Raw genomic sequence first — 19,092 nt, 5'->3', positions numbered from 1 at the left:
GGCCCGAGGCTATCATTTTTAAAAAGGTCTGCTTGGAAGGATAGCTCTTGATTAATGTTTGGTGCTGGATTTTGGAAGTGTTCCCACCATTCCTTAACTGACAAGGATAGTTCACTGTACCTAGACTACTCATACAACAACATGACTTATGCTCAACCTGCTTTCCTTCTGGGAGTCTGGAAGTTTGGTACATGATAGGCATAGGGTACCTTATGTGACCAGCCCCCAACGAAATTTTTGAATGCTAAGTCTATTGGGATTCCCTGAGCAGAAACATAATACACATGTTGCTGCATTTATGTTGCTGGGTAAGGAGTGTGTACTGCATGGCCCCTCATGGTAGAGAAAAAGCATAAGGAAGTCTGCACATGGATTCCTCCAGACTCTGGCTGTGTCTTTTTTACTCCTCATCTGGTTGTGTAACTTCACTATATCACTATAATAAATCTTAGTTATGAGTACAACTATATGCTAAGTCCCACAGCCAGCCTTTCTAGCAAATCCTTGAACATGGGGGTGATCTTGGGGCCTGACAACATGGTCATGTGCTGCACTGTTTGTGATAGCAAAACAGTCATCAAAAAGGATGAATAAACAATCTATTATTTTTAATCCTCACCCAAGGATATTTTCTATCGATTTTTTTTCAGAAGGAATGGAAGGAAGGGTGGGAAAGGGGGAGAGAGAGAGAAAGAAACAGTGATGTGAGAGAGACACATTGATTGGTTGCGTCCCACATGGTGCCAGGGATAGAACCTGCAATCTAGGCACATGCCCTTGACTAGGAATTAAACCCGTGACTCTTTGGTCCACAGGCCAAGACTCTAACCACTGAGCAAAATTGGCCAGGACAAACAATCTATTTTTTAAAATGTCGCAAATACGTATACATTAATAGAGAGAGATCGCTAAGACATATAATTGAGTTAAAAAAATGACCACAATTTTGGCCATAAATCAAGTTTAATAAATATCAAACATTGCAATAAATAGACTGGTTCCTCTGATTAAATATAATAATGTGGTAGGATAGTACAAAGCTAAGAAAATTCCTGGGCACTTGGTATGGGAAAACTGAGACAAGAAAATTAAACAAGGCCTAATAGTTTGGGCAGCTTGCAGCCACCTTGTGAGTCACAAGACCTTATCTTCCCCAACCAAGGGCACTTGAGAGAAAATAATTTATATCTCTCCTCCCTAACCAGAGAATACATAGCTTAAACCACCCTGTCAGGGAAAATAGAGAACAAAAACCCAATTAATGCCATTTATGCCAGCTAAACCCAAGGACAGAAATAACAGAAACCCTAAAAACATTTGGATTGTATCACGTGAGGGGATAATGTTAGACACAACAGATAGCTATTAGGGCAGGAGGAGGAGTGGGGGTGGAGTTTATCTCATCCCCTGAGCAAAGAAGTCAGAAGTTTTGGGCTTTGCCAAGATAAAAATCACCAGATGGTCTCATAAATTCTTGGAAAAGCTTCAGCATTGTAAAAAGGGAACCTTGAAATCTAGTTTATCTGGCAGGGGAACCTTGAAACCTATAACGGGAAAAGTATAAAACCCTTGAATCCCTACCGGGTAGGGTAGTCAGAGTAGCTGAGTTGCCCACTTGTGCTTTATGTTGAGTGTATTCTTAATAAATTTGCTTGCTTTGCTTCCTTATTAAATTTTCTTACTTTGCTTCAATACTGTTTTCTGTCACTCATTTGAATTCTTTCTTGTGAGTGTGACAAGAGCCAATGAGGGGAGAACCCCCTCTAACTCGGGTGGTTCTCTGGTACAATAACATTAGAAATAAATTGCCGCCCTGCCAGTTTGGCTCAGCGGTTAGAGCGTCGGCCTGCGGTCCGGAGAGACCCGGGTTCGGTTCCCGCTAAGGGCACGTACTTCAGTTGCAGTTTGTCCCCGGCCCTGGTTGGTTGTGCGGGTGGCAGCCACTCGATGTGTCCCTTCACGTCGATGTTTCTCACTCTCTCTCCCTTCCTCTCTCTCCCTCCCACTCTATCTGTACAAAAAATGGAAAAATATCCTTGGGTGAGGATAAAAAAAAAAAAAAAAAGAAAGAAATTGCCAAGAGATAACTGAAAACATTTCATAGATTTGAACTTAACATACACACCTCAATAACTCATGGATTAAAGAAGAAATCTTTTGGGAACTAGATTTTAAGAAACAAAGAACAAGAAAACACCACTATCTATCAAAACTTTTTAGGATGCTGCTAATACAATATTTTGTAGCCTAAAATTTATTCACTTACAAGAAATATCAAAAATTAATGAGCTGGTGCTTTAGCCCAGGGAGGAAGCAACTGCCCCACTAGAATGTCACTCTGACTGCAGGGAGGAGTTAGCACCTAGCACAGAACTATAATCTGAGGCTCATTAACTGTCAGAGACTACCAACCAGCCTGCAGGTAGGGGAAAATCTCTGGATTCTTTGAACCTTGGACCAAGTCTTGGACCAATTCTATGGTTGTTGAATTTTGTGGCTCTGGGGACTGAGCTGTGAAGGTGGATGCCTGAGCCCCGGCGTGAGCCATTAACCTATGCTGCAGAAACTATTATCTCAGGTAGAGTTTTCCCATCAAAGTAGCTATAGTATGGGGGGTGGGGAAGCAACTGCCCTACCCATTGAAATTGTACCCCACCTGCCAGGAGAAGTTAGTGCCTAGCACAGAACTGCCACCTGAGGATCATTAACTGTCACAGACTACCAGCCAGCCTGCAGGCAGAGACTAATCTCTTGGTACTTTGACCCTTGGGCTGGGCTCATGATCATTGGGCTTGACTCACTGTCATTGGGCTCAATGGCTCTGGAAACCAAGCTGTGAAGGCTGAGGCCTGGTTTCCTATGCTCAGCCATTAACCCACACTGCAAAAACCATTTTTTTTCAGGTAGAGTTTTTCTATCAAAGCAGTTATAGCCCAGGAAGGTAGGGAAAGCAACTGCCCCACCCTCAGCCTGCCAGTTGGGAGGGGTTTGCACCTAGCACAGAACTGAAACCTGAGGCTTAACTGTCAGGGACTACCAGCCAGTCTGGAGGCTTTGAGCCTTGGGTCTGGCTGTTGTTGGGTTTCATGACTCTGGGGACCAAGCTGTGAAGGTGGCTGCCTAGGTCTCTGTGCTGTCATTAACCAATGCTACAGATACCATCTTTCTCAGGTAGAATTTTGCTTTCAAAGCAACTTTAGCCTGAGGGAAGCAATTGCCCCACCTGCTGGAATTCTTTCACCCTGCCCACCAAGGGGAGTTTCCATCCAGTTGAGGACTATAAGCTGAGGCACATTAAGTTACCAAGACTAACAGTCAGCTTGCAGGCAGAGCCATATTGATATCAGCAGACTAATATTTGAGTCTTTGCCTGACCTGTGACTCTACCTGGGAAAGTAAGACCAGACATTGGTGTTCAGCTTGGTCCCTTCCATACACCTCCAAACCCAGCAGAGGGAGACACAATCTGTGGAACATTGATATCCACAGAGAGATTTTGGCAGGCTCCAGACCATGACTGCTGAAATGGTGAAACAGAGAAACACATTCCAAATGAGAGAACAAGAGAATTCCCCAGAAGAAGGGCTAAATGAAATGGAGATAAGCAAGTTATCAAATATAGAGTTTAGAGTAATGATTATAAGGATGCTCAACAGCATGGGAAAAGATATTGAAAAATGATCAACTGGAAATCAAGAATGACATAGCAGAAATAAAAAACACATTGGAAGGTATAACCAGCAGATTAGAAGAAAAGGATCAGATCAGTGAATTAGAAGACAGGGTAGAAAAAAATTACTCAATCAGAGAACCAAACAGACAAAACAATTAAAAAACAGGTGGACAGTTTAAGATAGCAGTGGGACAATATTAAAACATAACAACATCCACTCATAAGAGTATCAGAAGAAGAAAGTGAGCAAGGGTTAGTGAATCTGCTTGAAGAAATAGTGACAGAAAACTTTCAAACTTGTTTGATTAAAAAGGGATACAAGTTCAGGAATCACAGAGAGTCCTGAGCAAGAAGAACCCAAAGAGGCCCACACCAAGACACATCATAATTAAAATGCCAAAAAATGAAAGACACAGAGAGAATCTTAAAGGCAGCAAGAGAAAAGCAACAGGTTACCTACAAAAGAGCTCCCATAAGGTTGTCAGCTGATTTTTCAACAGAAACACTACAGGCCAGAAGGGAATGTCATAAAGTGTTCATGGTAATGGAAAACAAAGATTCAAATAAAAGACTACTCTCTCCAGCAAGATTATCATTCAAAATAGAAGGTGAAATAAAGAGCTTCCCAGACAAAAAAAAAAAGGCTAAAGGAATATATTACCACCAAACCAGCATTACAAGAAATGTTAAAGAGACTGCTATAATAATGTTCTCTTTCATTGATGTTTCCATCTCTCTCTCCCTCTCCCTTCCTCTCTCTCTAAAACCAATAAAGAGATAGAAGTTAGGATTTTGGGGAAGATGGCGGAGGACAGGACCGGAGGGAGGGTGAGTGTGTGAGAGAGTGAGCAAGTGTGTGAGAGAGTGTGAGTGGATGCGAAGGTGGATGACCAAACCCAAGCAGTGCAGAGCCACGGAGCAGAAGGTTCCTTCTGTGGATGTGAGCAGCCAGCTACCACGGTAAGCGGCCCTTCAGGGCGCTTCTTCCTGTGCCTCCAGGAGATCCCACCATTTTGGAAGATCTGGGGTCTTCCCTGGAAGGAGGCAGTGGGAGAACTAGGGCCCAGCAACCTGAGCCCACCAGTGCACCTGGCACCATCGGACCAGTGGACACTCTGTGTCAACACAGACCAGTGCACAGTAGTGGAGCTCCCAAGGTGTTGGTCTCAGAAACCGCAGACAGCCCAGAGCCCAGCACCATCCCCCATAGTAGCAGCCCTATCAGAGTCGAGATTCCACCAGCAACAGAGGCTGGTAAGCAGACATCCATGCCCAGGCAACAGAAGCACAGACCAACAGCTGTGACCCATCCCCAAAAACTACAACAAAAGCTGAGCAGGAGTTGAGCTCCATGGGGCAGTGGCACTCCCCAGTCACCAGTGGTGGGACCTGGGGCCCCACAGAAGCCTGTGCTGTCCAGCAGCTTACAAGAGCAGTGGGAAGCCAGAGCCCTAGAGAGACTGATGCAATCCAGAGGCCCGCCCATGGGACCTGCAGGGAGTGGGGGCACCAGAGAGGCCTGTGCGACACAGCAGCCCATAACATAGGCATAGAGCCGGGTCCCCAAAGGGACTGTGCGATCCAGTTACCCACTGGACACCGGAAGGCCTGTGTGACCAGCTGCGCACAAGATAGGCATAGAGGATGTGAAAAATGGAGGCGGAGTGAATGAAAGCTACGCGGACGATCTCCCAGGACCAAACAGGAATTACAACTAAAATAAAGAAAAATCCTCAGAAAAAAAGCAACAGAAAAGCAGCAGGACAGGACCATATAACCAGGGAAACTGGTAGGCTCTTCAGAGGCACGAGAGAGTGGCGGGCTAGGAGCCCAGGGACAGCAGCAGTCTTAGCTGTGAGCAGCACCCTTGGGGAATAAAGACCAAGCCTGCTCCAGAGTGCAGAGAGCCAGGACAGAACGCTAAAACAGTCACAGCCACTCACCTGGGGTCTACGGCAGAGGGAGGGCAGACTGGGCTGGAACTCTGTGGGGAAGAGCACTCAGAGTTTTTGATGAGTTTCGGCCACAAAGGATGGTGGCCAGTGTGCTCCTTCCAAGAGCTGTGGGGAAAAGCAGCAGACCCCCACCCCTCAGAGATTCAGCCTTTCCCAGGTAAGGCAATGAAATGCAAATTGAGGCTCATTAATAAAGAGCATCTATCCCACCCTCTGGAAATCCTCTTATGCACAACACCAGGGGTACATTGCAAGGCAATGAGTAACTGAGACTACTAGCCACCAGGAAAAAGCTAGAGGATAACTGAACCTTTCCTGGGCTTGCAAATCTACCCAGGAAAGTAAGACTTGACAGTGGTGTTTAACGTAGGCCCACCCAGGCTCATCCAAACCCAGGAGAGGGAGCCACAAATACCAGAACACCAACACCCACAGAGAAAATTTGGCAGTCTCCAAAACCCACTGAGACAGCCAAAATGGTGAAACAAATCCCAAATGAAAGAACGAGAGAACCATATCAAAGATAAAATAAATGAAATGCAGGTAAGCAAATTATCAGGGGTAGAGTTAAGAGCCATAATCTTGAGGAACCTCAACAGCATTAGTAAGGACTTCAGTACCATGAGTGAAGATATAGAAACATTGAAAACCAACCAAGTGGAAATGAAGAATGACATAGCAGAAATTAAGAACACATCGGAAGGACTAACCAGCAGAGTAGAGGAAGCTGAGGACCGAATCAGTGAATTAGAAGATAGGGTAGAAAAAATCAACAAATCAGAAAACCAAAAGGAAAAAACAATTAAAAAACAAGAAGACAGCTTAAGAGAACTGTGGGACAACTGGAAACGTAACAACATTCATATAATAGGAGTCCCCGAAGAGGAAGAAAATGGGCAAGGGTTAGAGAATATATTTGAAGAAATAGTGACAGAAAACTTTCCTAACTTGGTGAAGGAAGAAGGCATTCAAGTTCAAGAAGCACAGAGAGCCCCAAGTAAGAAAAACCCAAACAGGCCCACACCAAGAGACGTAGTAATTAAAATGCCAAAAATTAAGGACAAAGAGAGAATCCTAAAAGCATCAAGAGATGAGTAACAGGTGACCTACAAAAAAAAACCTCATAAGGCTCTCAGCTGACTTCTCAATAGAAACACTACAGGCCAGAAGGTAAAGGCATGAAGTAATCAAGGTCATGAAAAACAAGTATCTGAATCCAAGACTACCCAGCAAGGCTATCATTCAAAACAGAAGGTCAAATAAAGAGCTTTCCAAACAAAAAATGTCTAAGGGAATATATTAACACCAAACCAGCACTGCAAGATATGCTAAAAGGACTGCTGTAATTAGCAGGAGAAATAGGAAGAAAAATAGAACCACACTAAACAAAAATGGCAATAAATAAGTGCATATCAATTATCAGCTTAAATGTGAATGGTTTGAATGCTCCAATAAAAAGACACAGAGTAGCTGACTGGATAAGAAAGCATGACTCACATATATGTTGTTTACAAGAAACCCACCTCACAACAAAAGACTCACATAGGTTGAAAGTGAAGGGATGGAAAAAAAATCTTTCAAGCAAATGGAAAGCACCAAAAAAGCTGGGGTAGCAATACTCATATCTGATAAAGTAGATTTCAAAATGAAGGCCATAACTAGAGACAAAGAAGGTCACTATATAATATTGAAGGAATCTATCCAACAGGAAGATATAATCCTGGTAAACATATATGCACCCAATATAGGAACACCAACATATATTAGAAATCTTCTGGAGGACTTCAAATGAGAAATCAACAGCAATACAATCATAGCAGGGCACTTCAATACCCCAGTGACATCACTGGATAGATCATCTAGACAAAGAATTAACAAGGAAATAGAGACTCTACGGGAAGCACTAGATCAACTGAATTTAATAGATATCTACAGAGAATTACACCCCAAAACTGCAGAATTCACATTCTTCTCAAGTGCACATGTGACATTCTCAAAGATAGACCACATGTTAGGGCACAAACTAAGTCTCTACAAGTTCAAGAAGATTGAAATCATATCAAGCATCTTCTCAGATCACAATGGCATGCAAGTAGAAATCAATTGCAACAAGAACATGCAAAGTCATTTGAAAACATGGAGGCTAAATAGCATGTTATTGAACAATGAATGGGTTAGCATGGAGATCAAGGAAGAAATTAAAAACTTCCTGGAACCAATGAAAATGAACACACAACACAAAATCTATGGGATGCAGCGAAAGCAGTCCTGAGAGGGAAATTCATAGCACTACAGGCCCACCTCAAGAAACAAGAAAAAATTCCAATTGACTACCTAACCTCACAACTTAAAGAACTAGAAAGCAAACAGAAAGAAAACCCCAGAGCAAGTAGAAGGAAGGAAATAGTAAAGATCAGAGCAGAAATAAATGACATGGAGACCAAAAAAACAAAACAAAACAGAAAACAATTCATAGGATCAATGAAACAAAGAGCTGGTTCCTTGAAAAGATAAACAAGATTGATAGACCCTTAGCTAGACTCATCAAGAAACAGAGAGAGAGAACCCAAATACACAAAATCAAAAATGAAAGAGGATAAATAATAACTGACACCACAGAAATACAAAGGATTGTTAACAGATATTATGAACAATTATATAGCAACAAATTGGACAAACTAAGCGAAATGGGCAAATTTCTAGAAACACATAGCCTCCCAAAACTGAACCGGGAAGAGACAGAAAACGTGAACAGACCAATAACAACAAAATAAATTGAAGATGTAATCAAGACTCTCCCAGCAAACAAAAGCCCAGGCCCGGACGGCTTCATGGGGGAATTTTACCGAACATTCAAAGAAGAACTAACACCCATTCTCCTCAAACTATTTCAAAAAATTCAAGAAGAAAACTTCCAAACTTGTTTTATGAGGCCAGCATAATTCTAATTCCAAAACCAGAAAAAGACACTACAAAGAAAGAAAACTACAGACCAGTATCCCCGATGAACATAGATGCCAAACTCCTGAACAAAATACTAGCAAATCGGATCCAGCAATACATTAAAAAATTATTCACCATGACCAAATGGGATTCATCCCAGGGATGCAAGGCCGGTACAATATTCACAAATCAATAAGTGTGATATACCACATAAACAAAATAAAAGATAAAAATCATATAATAATATCAATAGATGCTAAAAAAGCATTTGACAAAATCTAGCACCCATTTATGATAAAAACGCTTAGCAATCTGGGAATAGAGGGATCATATCTCGACATAATAAAGGCCATATATGAAAGACCTACAGCCAACATCATACTCAATGGGCAAAAACTAAGAGCATTTCCCTTAAGAATAGGAACAAGACAAGGATGCCCACTTTCGCCACTCTTATTTAACATAGTACTGGAAGTCTTAGCCACAGCAATCAGAGAGGAACAAAAAATAAAAGGGATCCAAATCAGAAAGGATAAATGTCATTATTCGCAGAAGACATGATACTATACATAGAAAACCCCAAAGACACAATAAAAAATTTACTAGACTTAATATATGAATTTGGAAATGTAGCAGGATACAAAATTAACGTCAAGAAATCAATGGCATTCTTATACACCAATGGTGAACTCACAGAAAGAGAAACTAAAAAAACAATCCCATTTACCATTGTGGCAAAAAACTAAGATACCGAGGAATAAACTTAACCAAAGACATAAAGGACCTAATCACAGAAAACTACAGGTCATTGAAAAAAGAAATGATATAAAAAAGTGGAAGCACATACCTTGTTCATGGATTGGAAGAATTAACATCATTAAAATGTTCATACTACCCAACGCAATGTATAGATTCAATCAATCCCCATCAAAATACCAAGGACATACTTCACAGAATTAGAACAAATACTTCAAAAGTTCATATGGAACCAAAAAAAACCTTGAATAGCCACAGCAATCTTGAAAAAGAAGAACAAAGTTGGAGGGATCACATTACCAGATTTCAGGTTATACTACAAAGCCATTATAATCAAAACAGCCTAGTACTGGCACAAGAACAGGCATATAGACCAGTGGAACAGAACAGAGAACCCAGAAATGGACCCAAGGCAATATGATCAATTAATATTTGACAAAGGTGGCAATAGCATACAGAGAAGTAAAGACAGCCTCTTTAACAAATGGTGCTGGGGAAATTGGACAGCTACAGGCAAAAAAGTGAAACTAGACCATCAACTTACACCCTACACAAGAATAAACTCAAAATGGATAAAAGACTTAAATGTGAATCATGAATCCATAAAAATCCTAGAAAAAACTTTAGGCAACAAAATTTCAGACATCATATGCAGCAGAATTTTCACTGATACATCACCTAAGGCAACAGAAACAAAGGGGAAAATGAACACATGGGACTACATTAAACTCAAAAGCTTTTGCACAGCAAAAGATACAATCATCAAAATGGAAAGGCAACCCACTGTATGGGATAGCATAATTGCCAATGATATATCAGATAAGGGGTCAATTTCCAATATATATAGAGTGCTCATACAACTCAACAAAAGGAAGACAAAGAACCCAATTAAAAAAATGGGCAGAGGACCTAAATAGACACCTCTCCAAACAGAACATACAAATGGCTGACAGACATATGAAGAAATGCTCAACATCACTAATCATCAGAGAGATGCAAATTAAAACAACTATGAGGTATCACATGATACCTGTCAGAATGGCTACCATCAACAAATCATCAAACAACAAGTGTTGGTGAGGGTGTGGAGAAAAGGGGACTCTAGTACACTGCTGGTGGGAATGCATTCTGGTGTAGCCACTGCGGAAAACACTATGGTGTTACCTCAAAATTTCAAAATTGAACTTCCATTTGACCCAGTGATTCCACTTTTAGGAATATACCCCAAGTAGCCTGAAACACCAATCAGAAAGAATATATGTACCCCCATGTTCACTGCAGCACTATTTACAATCGCTAAGATCTGGAAACAGCCCAAGTGTCCATCAGTAGACGAATGGATAAAAAAGCTGTGGTACATATACACAAAGGAGTACTATGCAGCTGTAAGAAAGAAAGATCTCTTATCCTTTGAGACTATATTGAGGGAAAGTATTATTCTAAGCGAAACAAGCCAAGCAGAAAAAGACAGATATCACATCATCTCACTTATTTGTGGAATATAATGAACATAACAGTCTGGGGAACAGGGTAGACCCAGAGATGTGAAAGTAGGGTACAGACTGACAACCCTCAGAAGAGGGGGTTGGGGGGGGGAGGGAAGAAATAAACCACAGAAGTTATATGCAAGTACGCATAACCAATGAACACAGACAACAAAGCTGGGGATGGAGTGGGGGGGATGGAGAGGAAGGTGTCAATGGGGAAAAAAAGGAGAAACATCTGTAACAGAAATGAATTAAAAAAAAAAAAAAAAAACAGAGAAAAAAAAATCCACAAACCTAGGTATAAAAATGGACAAAACATATATAATGGAGATTTAAAAAGTTCATGAAAGTACTATCATAACAATACATTTAAATTTTAGATGAAAAGGACAATTTTATAGAAAAATAATACTTCTCAACACTGACTTTTGAAGAAATATAAAACATGACTAGATTTATAGCCATTGAAGAATTTGAATAAATAGCTTAAATTTACTTATTAAGCACAGATGGATTTAGCAATGAGATCTAATGATCCTTCAAGGAATACATGTCTTTTATATATGCTAATTCAAAGACTAGAAAGAGAGGGAGAACTCCCCAAGTAATTTCAGGAGGCAAGAAAATAGCCTTGATGAACTTGGAAAGTATGGTATAAGAAGATAAAATTACAGGATGATATTACTTATTTTCATAGATACAGATATGTATGCTACATGAAATCTTAGCAAATTGAATCCAGCAAATGACTAAATAGTATTCATCCCAGGTATTTCAGGGTGGTTAAACACTACAGTCTATTAATGTAATTTACATATTAACAAATTAAAGAGAAAACTGCATTACCAATTAGTCAAAATCCAATATCCATGATAAATTTATGTAGTAAACTTGAATTAGAAAGAAACTTCCTTAAAATGTTGAAGGTTATCTACCGATAACCTAGAGTAAATATCATATCTAATAATGACAGCAGAAGCATTCTTTTAAACTCAGTAACCTACTATGATTGCTCCTATTTAGCACTGTACTAGAGGTCCTAGTCAGCACATTAAGAGAAGTAAAGGAAGTAAAACAAATATGAATTGGGAAGAAATAATTGAGTAATTTACAGATAATATGATAATCTACAGAGAAAAATGCAACAAAATTTACAATCCATTAGAACTAGAAATAGAGAGCTCAGCAAAATTCCTGGATAAAGAATAATATTTTAAAAATCAGAATGTCTATACTCCAGCAGCAAACAATTAGGAAAATGTAAAAAGATATTGTTTAAAACAGCTATTAAAACAACAGATTAAATTTAGCCAAAGATGATTAAAACCCTTAGGAGAAAAGTATATGTCTTTATTAAAGGAGATAAAAAAAAATGTAGGGATTTTTATGTTTATGACTGAGTAAGCTTATAAATATTAGGTGAGACTGCTTATTATATTTCTTTCTTAGTGGAAATAGCTCTCTGATGTGTCACTACTGGGCTCTCTCAATCTTTTCACTTCTCCACTGGGGAAGTAGAGTGACTTAATAAATCTGAAAATATTAAATTGGGCATGTTTAGCTTCTGTCTTTCCTTTTGGGAAAGAGTTTATTGTTGGGAGAATGCTTTCCGCCCCTTCAGGAGAAGCTCTGCTCGCATGTGGAAAGTCCTAAGTCAAATATTTCTGCTACTGGGTGATCGTTATTGCCTATTTTTGGAATCTGTTAGCAGGCCCACTTGGCTTTCTCACTAAGCTAAGCAAAATATTTTCACCTCTCCATCTGCCACTATCATATTTCCCAATTTGTTTAGATGTTAGGTGAATAAAGGTGCTACTTATTAGATGCCTTCAGAGACTCCAACAGGGAAGGTGGCAAATTTCTCCTAAAATTAATTTATAAATTCAATGCAATTCTAATTAAAATATAAAGATTGTCATATAACTTGAGAAAGTATAAAGGGCCAAGAATAGCCAAGACAGTGAAGAAAGAAAAATAGAAGGTGGAAAAGAAGGAGGGGTGCTTACTCTACCAGACATCAAGACTTAATATAAAACTATAGTACCTTTGAGACGACATGGAGGGACCTGGAAAGTATTATCCTAAGTGAAACAAGCCAAGCAAAAAAAGACAAATACCACATGATCTCACTTATTTATGGAATATAATAAACATAACAGTCTGAGGAATAGGGTAGACCCAGAAACATGGAAGTAGGGTACAGACAACCCTCAGAAGAAGGGGTGGTGGGGAGAGGGAAGAGATAAACCATAGAACTTATATGCATGTATGCATAACCAATGGACATGGACAACAAAGCCGGGGATGGGGTGCGGGGTATGGGGAGGAGGGTGTCAATGGGGTAAAAAAGGAGAAACATATGTATCAAAAATAAAAATGAAAAATAAAATAAAAATAAAAAAAAAAACTACAGTAATTAATACACTGTAATATTGGTATATAGGGACTGACAAATAGGTCAATGAATATAATGAAGAACCCTAAAACTGATCCTCTTATCTATGACAACGGCAGTTTATATTGGAACCAGTTGGAAGAAGACACTAGTCAATAAATTGTGCTTGGATAACTGTCTATGAATAAAAAAAAAATTAAATCCTTTCTCACTTTATAGAGAAATAAAATATATACAACTATAAGTAAAATAACTAATACATTAGAAATGTAACATACTCACTGGATTGCCATAAACTGTAAGCTCTCTGAGAGAAGAGAGGCCATCAAGTTTTTCCAGTTCTGCTATATCCTATTAAAAAGTTAATAAATTATTATTTGGTTAGATACAACATCTTCAGATATACACTGATTTAAGGCTAATTATATGTTAGATTGCAGCTAGCTCATGATTGAATCCTGTGAAGTGGACTTGAGTGACAATATTCTGTATTGTTGATTAAAGACAAGTCTGTGTGATATTGATTCCAAATATATGATTTGCAGAGATGATATTCTAACATGGGAAAGCGGCCATATAGCAATATTTGCAAGAAAAGACCATTTTTTTTTTTTTTTTTTAGAAAAGTTATTATCTATTCTAGGACTCAGATTATAGTTGGTTAATTCCCTAGAGGATTGACCCAGAAATATGGGAAAAGGGTGAATCCAGCCTATACAATTTCAAATGTATATATTCAATACAACTTTAACCATAAAAGAGCATGTGATATCGAGCAGACTGTATCCTGCATTATTTTGTTTGTTTGTTTCCCTTGCTCAAGAAGATATATCTGAAAAGAAGTTGTTAAGAGTGATGTCAGCAAGTTTACTCTTTTGTTTTCTTCTAGGAGTTTTGTGGGTTCATGTCTAACATTTAAATCTTTAATCTGTTTTGAGTTTATTTTTGTATATGATATAAGAAAGTGGTCTAGTTTAATTTTGTTTGTATGCATCTGTCCAGTTTTGCCAACACTACTTATTGAAGAGACTGGTTTTTTTTTTTCATTAAAAACTTTTTTTTTCTTTATTGATTTTTTAGAGAGAGAGAGGAAGGGAGAGGGAGATAGAAACATCGATGAGAAAGAACATCAATTGGCTGCCTCCTGCATGTCCCACACTGGGGATTGGGCCTACAACATGGGCATGTGCCCTGACCAGGAATTGAACTGTGACCTCTTGGTGCACACTAGCCAGGCTGAAGAGACTGTCTTTTGCCCATTGTATATCTTCGCCTCCTTTGTTATAGGTTAACCAATCATATAAAAGGATTTATTTATGGGCTCTCTATTCTATTTTGTTGATTTATATATCTGTCTTTATGCCAGGACCATATTATTTATGAAGGTTAGTACTAAGGTTAAAAGAAAAAAGGATCAAACTCAAGTCAAACTATAATAAGTAGTTAAGAGATATACAACACAAACAGATCTAAAATATGACATCAATAACATTAAGCATGGAGGGGGGAGTAAAAATAGAACCCTTATAGAATATATTTGAACTTCAATGCCCATCAGCTTAAAATAGACTGCTATAGATAATGAATGATATACATAAACCTATGGTAACCACAAACCAAAAACTTACAAAATATATACAAAGAACAAAGAGAAAGGAACCTAAACAAAACACTAAAAAAACCCCAGAAAACTATAAGAGAAGAGATCAAGAGAAGAAAGGAACAGAGGACAACTACAAAAACAATATAAAAACTGAACAAGCCCTGGCCAGTTTGGCTCAGCGGTTAGAGAGTCGGCCTGCTGTCCAGGGAGACCCGGGTTTGGTTCCCGCTAAGGGCACGTACCTCAGTTGCAGTTTGTCCCTGGCCCTGGTTGGGTTGTGCGGGTAGCAACCACTCGATGTGTCCCTTTCACGTCGATGTTTCTCTCTTTCCCTCCCACTCTATCTTAACAACAACAACAAAAAAATTCCTCGGGTGAGGATAAAAAAAAACACAAAAAACTGAACAAAATGGCAATAAATACATAATTGTCAATAATTACTTTAAATGTAAATTGATGAAATGTTTCAATAAAAAGACATAGGGTAGTTGAAGGATTTAAAAAACACGACCCATCTCTATGCTGCTTATGAGACTCATTTCAAATGGAAAGACACACACAGACTGGAAGGGAAGAAATGGAAAAAGATAGTCTATGCAAATGGAAATGAAAAAAAAACAAACAAAACTAGAGTAGCAATACTTATAGCAGACAAAATAGACTTTAAAACAAAAAATGTAAAAATAGACAAAAAAGACATTACATAATTATAAAAGGGTCAATCCAAGATGAAGCTATAACCATTGCCCTGGTCGGTTTGGCTCAGTGTTTAGAGTGTTGGCCTGCAGACCAATAAGTCTCAGGCTTAATTGTGGTCAAGGGCACATACCTCAGTTGTGGTTCCTCCCTGGCCCTGGTCAGGATTGTACAGGAGGCAACCAGTCAATGTGTCACTCTCACATCAATATTTCTGTCTCTCCCTCCCTCCCTCCCACTCTATCTGAAGATAAATAGAAAGATATTCTTGGGTGAGGATTAAAAAAAAAGATATAACCATAAATATCTACACACCTAACATAGGAGCACCTAAATATATAGAGCAATTATTAATGGACATAAAGGGGAAATCCATAGTAATACAATAATAGTAGGGGATTTTAACAATCTATTCACATCAATGAATAGATCATTCAGATAGAAAATTAGTAAATAAATAATGGTCTTAATGTCACATTAGAAGAGATCAACTTAATAGACATAATAACATTTCATTCAAAAACTGCAGGATACATTTTTTTTCTAAGTACACCTGGAATATTCTCCAGGATAGATCACATGTTAGGCTACATGCAAGCCTCAATAAATTAAAGAAGACTGAAATTATACCAAGCAAGTTTTCTGACCATAATGGCCTGAAACTAGAAAGTAATTACAGGAAGAAACTGGAGAAACACAAGTAGATGGAGATTAAACAACATGCTAGTAAACAACCAATGAATCAGAAAGAAAATTAAACAAACAAAAAAAAAACTGTCTTGAAACACATGAAAATGAAAACACAACTTTTCAAAATTAACGGGATGCAGAAAAGCAGTTATAAGAGGGAAGTTCGTAACTATACAGGCCTATCTCAAGAAACAAGGAAAATCACAATCTACCTTTACACTTAAAGGAGCTAGAAAAAGAACAAACAAAGCTCAATGTAAACAGAAGGAAGGAAATAGTTAAGATCAGAATGGAAAGAAACAAAATAGAAATTAAAAAAATTAGAAAACATAAATAAAATAAAGAGCTGGTTCTTTGAAAAGATAAATAAAACAGCCAAACCTTTAGCCAAGCTTGTCAAGAAAAAAAAGAGAGCCCAAATAATTAAAATAATAAATGAAAGAAAAGTTAACCCCAGTACTACCAAAATATAATAAACAGTTGTATGCCAAAAAATTCAACAATCCTAAAGAAACAGATAAGTATCTATAAGTATATAACTCTCCAAGGCTGAAACAAGAAGAAATACAAAATCTAAACAGACCAATTACTAGTAATGAACTTGATGCAGTAATAAAAAAATATCCCAACAAATAAAAGCCCAAATGGCTTCACAATTTTTAAAAGTATTTAAAAAAATTGAAGAGGGAAGAACACTTCCAAACTCACTTTATGAAGCCAGAATTAGCCTAATATTAAAACCAGATATAGACATTTCAAAAAAATATCCTTGATGAACAGAGATGCAGAAATTTTCAACAAATTATTCGCAAACTGGATTCAACAATACAATAAAAGACTAATACACCATAACCAAGTGTGATTCATCCCAGGGATGCAAGGATGGTTCAACTTTTGTAAATCAATTAATGTGATACATTGCAATAACATAATAAAGGATAAAAACCATATGATCATCTCAATAGATACAGAAAAGCATTTAACAAAATTCAACATCCTTTTATAATCAAAACCCTCAACAAAGTGGTATAGAAGGAACATATGTCAACATAATAAAGGTCATATATGACAAAGCCAGAGCTAATATCAGACTCGATGATGAAAACCCGAAAGCCTTTCCTCTGAGATCAGGAACAAGACAAAGGTGCCCACCATCGCCACTTCTATTCAACATAGTATTGGAAGTTCTAGCCACAGCAATCAGACAAGACAGTTATTTCTTTTTTTAAGTCATCCAAATTGGAAAGGAAGAATAATGTCTCTCGTGATTTATAGATGACATGATTACTATATATAGAAAATCATAACAATGCCACAAAAAAACTATGAGAACTAATAAATGATTTCAGTTAAGTTGCAGGATACAGAATCAATATATAGCAATCTGTTGGGTTTTTATACACCAATAACATATAATCAGAAGAAAAATACTAAGAAAACAATCCCATTTACAACTGCATCAAAAAGTAAAAAATACCTAAGAATAAATTTAATCAAAGAGGTGAAAGACCTGTGTTCTGAAAACTATAAGATATTGAAGAAACAAATAAATGGAAGGATATACCTTGCTTATTGATTGGAAGAATTAATATTATTAATATATTCTTACTACCTAAAGTAATATACAGATTCGATGCAATCCCTATTAAAATACAAATAGTATTCTTCTCAGAATTAGAACTAATCCTAAAATTTATATGGAAAGTTTTCTAACTGGAGAAAGAGAACAGACATCCAAGTCCAGGAAGCACAGAAAGTTCCAAACAAGATGAATCCAAAAAGACCCACATCAAGACATACTGTAGTTAAAATGACAAAAGTTAAAAATAAAGAGGCCTGGCTAGTGTGGCTCAGTGGATTGAGTGTCATCCCATGAACTGAGAGGTCCTGGGTCCTGGTTCGATTCCTGGTCAGGGTACATGCCTGGGTTGGTTGCGGACTTGATGTCCAGTAGGGGGAGTGCAGGAGGCAGCCAATCGATGTATCTCTCTCACGTGGATGTTTCTTTCTCTCCCTTACTCTCTCTAATAATAATAATAATAATAATAATAATAATAATAATAAATAAAGAGGCGATCCTGAAAAAAGCAAGAGAAAAATTAGTTACATATAAGGAAACCCTATATAGCTATAAGCTGATTTCTCATCAGCAACTTTATAGGCCAGAAGGGAGTGGCAGGACATCTTCAAAGTGCTGAAAGAAAGTAACCTACAACCTGGAATAGTTTACCCAGCAAGATTATCATTCAGAATTGAAGGAGAGATAAAGAGTTTTCTTGACAAGCAAATAAATAAGTAAAGGACCTCATCACCATCAAACCACTTTTACAAGAAATGTTAAAGAGTCTTTAAGTAGAAAAGTAAAAACCACAACCATAAATAAGAACATTTGAGAAAGGGAAAACCTCACAAGTAAAGCCAAATATTCAATAAATACAGCACATTAGACATTTAAAAAGCTACTACAAAGGTTAAATGAGATGTTTAAAAGTAGATGCAGTTGTTGGATGCCAGATAGGGGAATCATTTAGACACAAGGACCAAGCAGTACCGTAAAGCTAAATTAAATAACATCTTTCAATTGTGGTTCTGTGATTCTTCTTGCAGAAGCAAGACTGTTGGCAACAATTTTCCGAAATGTGATGGCTAAGTCAAAAGTTTCACACTGGAATATGTTATCAAGAATATGCCGTTTATGAAAGACTTTAAAGTGGCCCTGGCCGGTATGGCTCAGCGGTTAGAACATTGGCCGGTGGCCCAGAGAGGCCCAGGTTTGTTTCCCACTAAGGGCACGTACCTCAGTTGTAGTTTGTCTCCAGCCCCGTTTGGGGTCGTGTGGGTGGCAACCAGTTGATGTGTCTCTCTCACATTGATGTTTCTCTTTCTCTCTTCTT

General features: G+C 38.2%; 1 protein-coding gene across 1 annotated transcript in view; it reads right to left on the bottom strand.

Moving 5' to 3' along the window:
- LRRC9 (leucine rich repeat containing 9) overlaps positions 1–19,092 on the bottom strand; it is a 127,657-nt gene that overhangs the window by 12,006 nt on the left and 96,559 nt on the right. Inside the window, exon 28 of the mRNA XM_036280590.1 lies at positions 13,492–13,560. Within this exon, the coding sequence (XP_036136483.1) occupies positions 13,492–13,560 (69 nt within the window). The remainder of the gene's footprint in view (positions 1–13,491; positions 13,561–19,092) is intronic.

This window comes from Molossus molossus, unplaced genomic scaffold, assembly GCF_014108415.1.
Source record: "Molossus molossus isolate mMolMol1 unplaced genomic scaffold, mMolMol1.p scaffold_m16_p_1, whole genome shotgun sequence".
Taxonomy (NCBI): domain Eukaryota; kingdom Metazoa; phylum Chordata; class Mammalia; order Chiroptera; family Molossidae; genus Molossus; species Molossus molossus.
The sequence above is the reverse complement of the archived record's forward strand: the minus strand, read 5'-3'. Positions and strand labels throughout refer to the sequence as shown.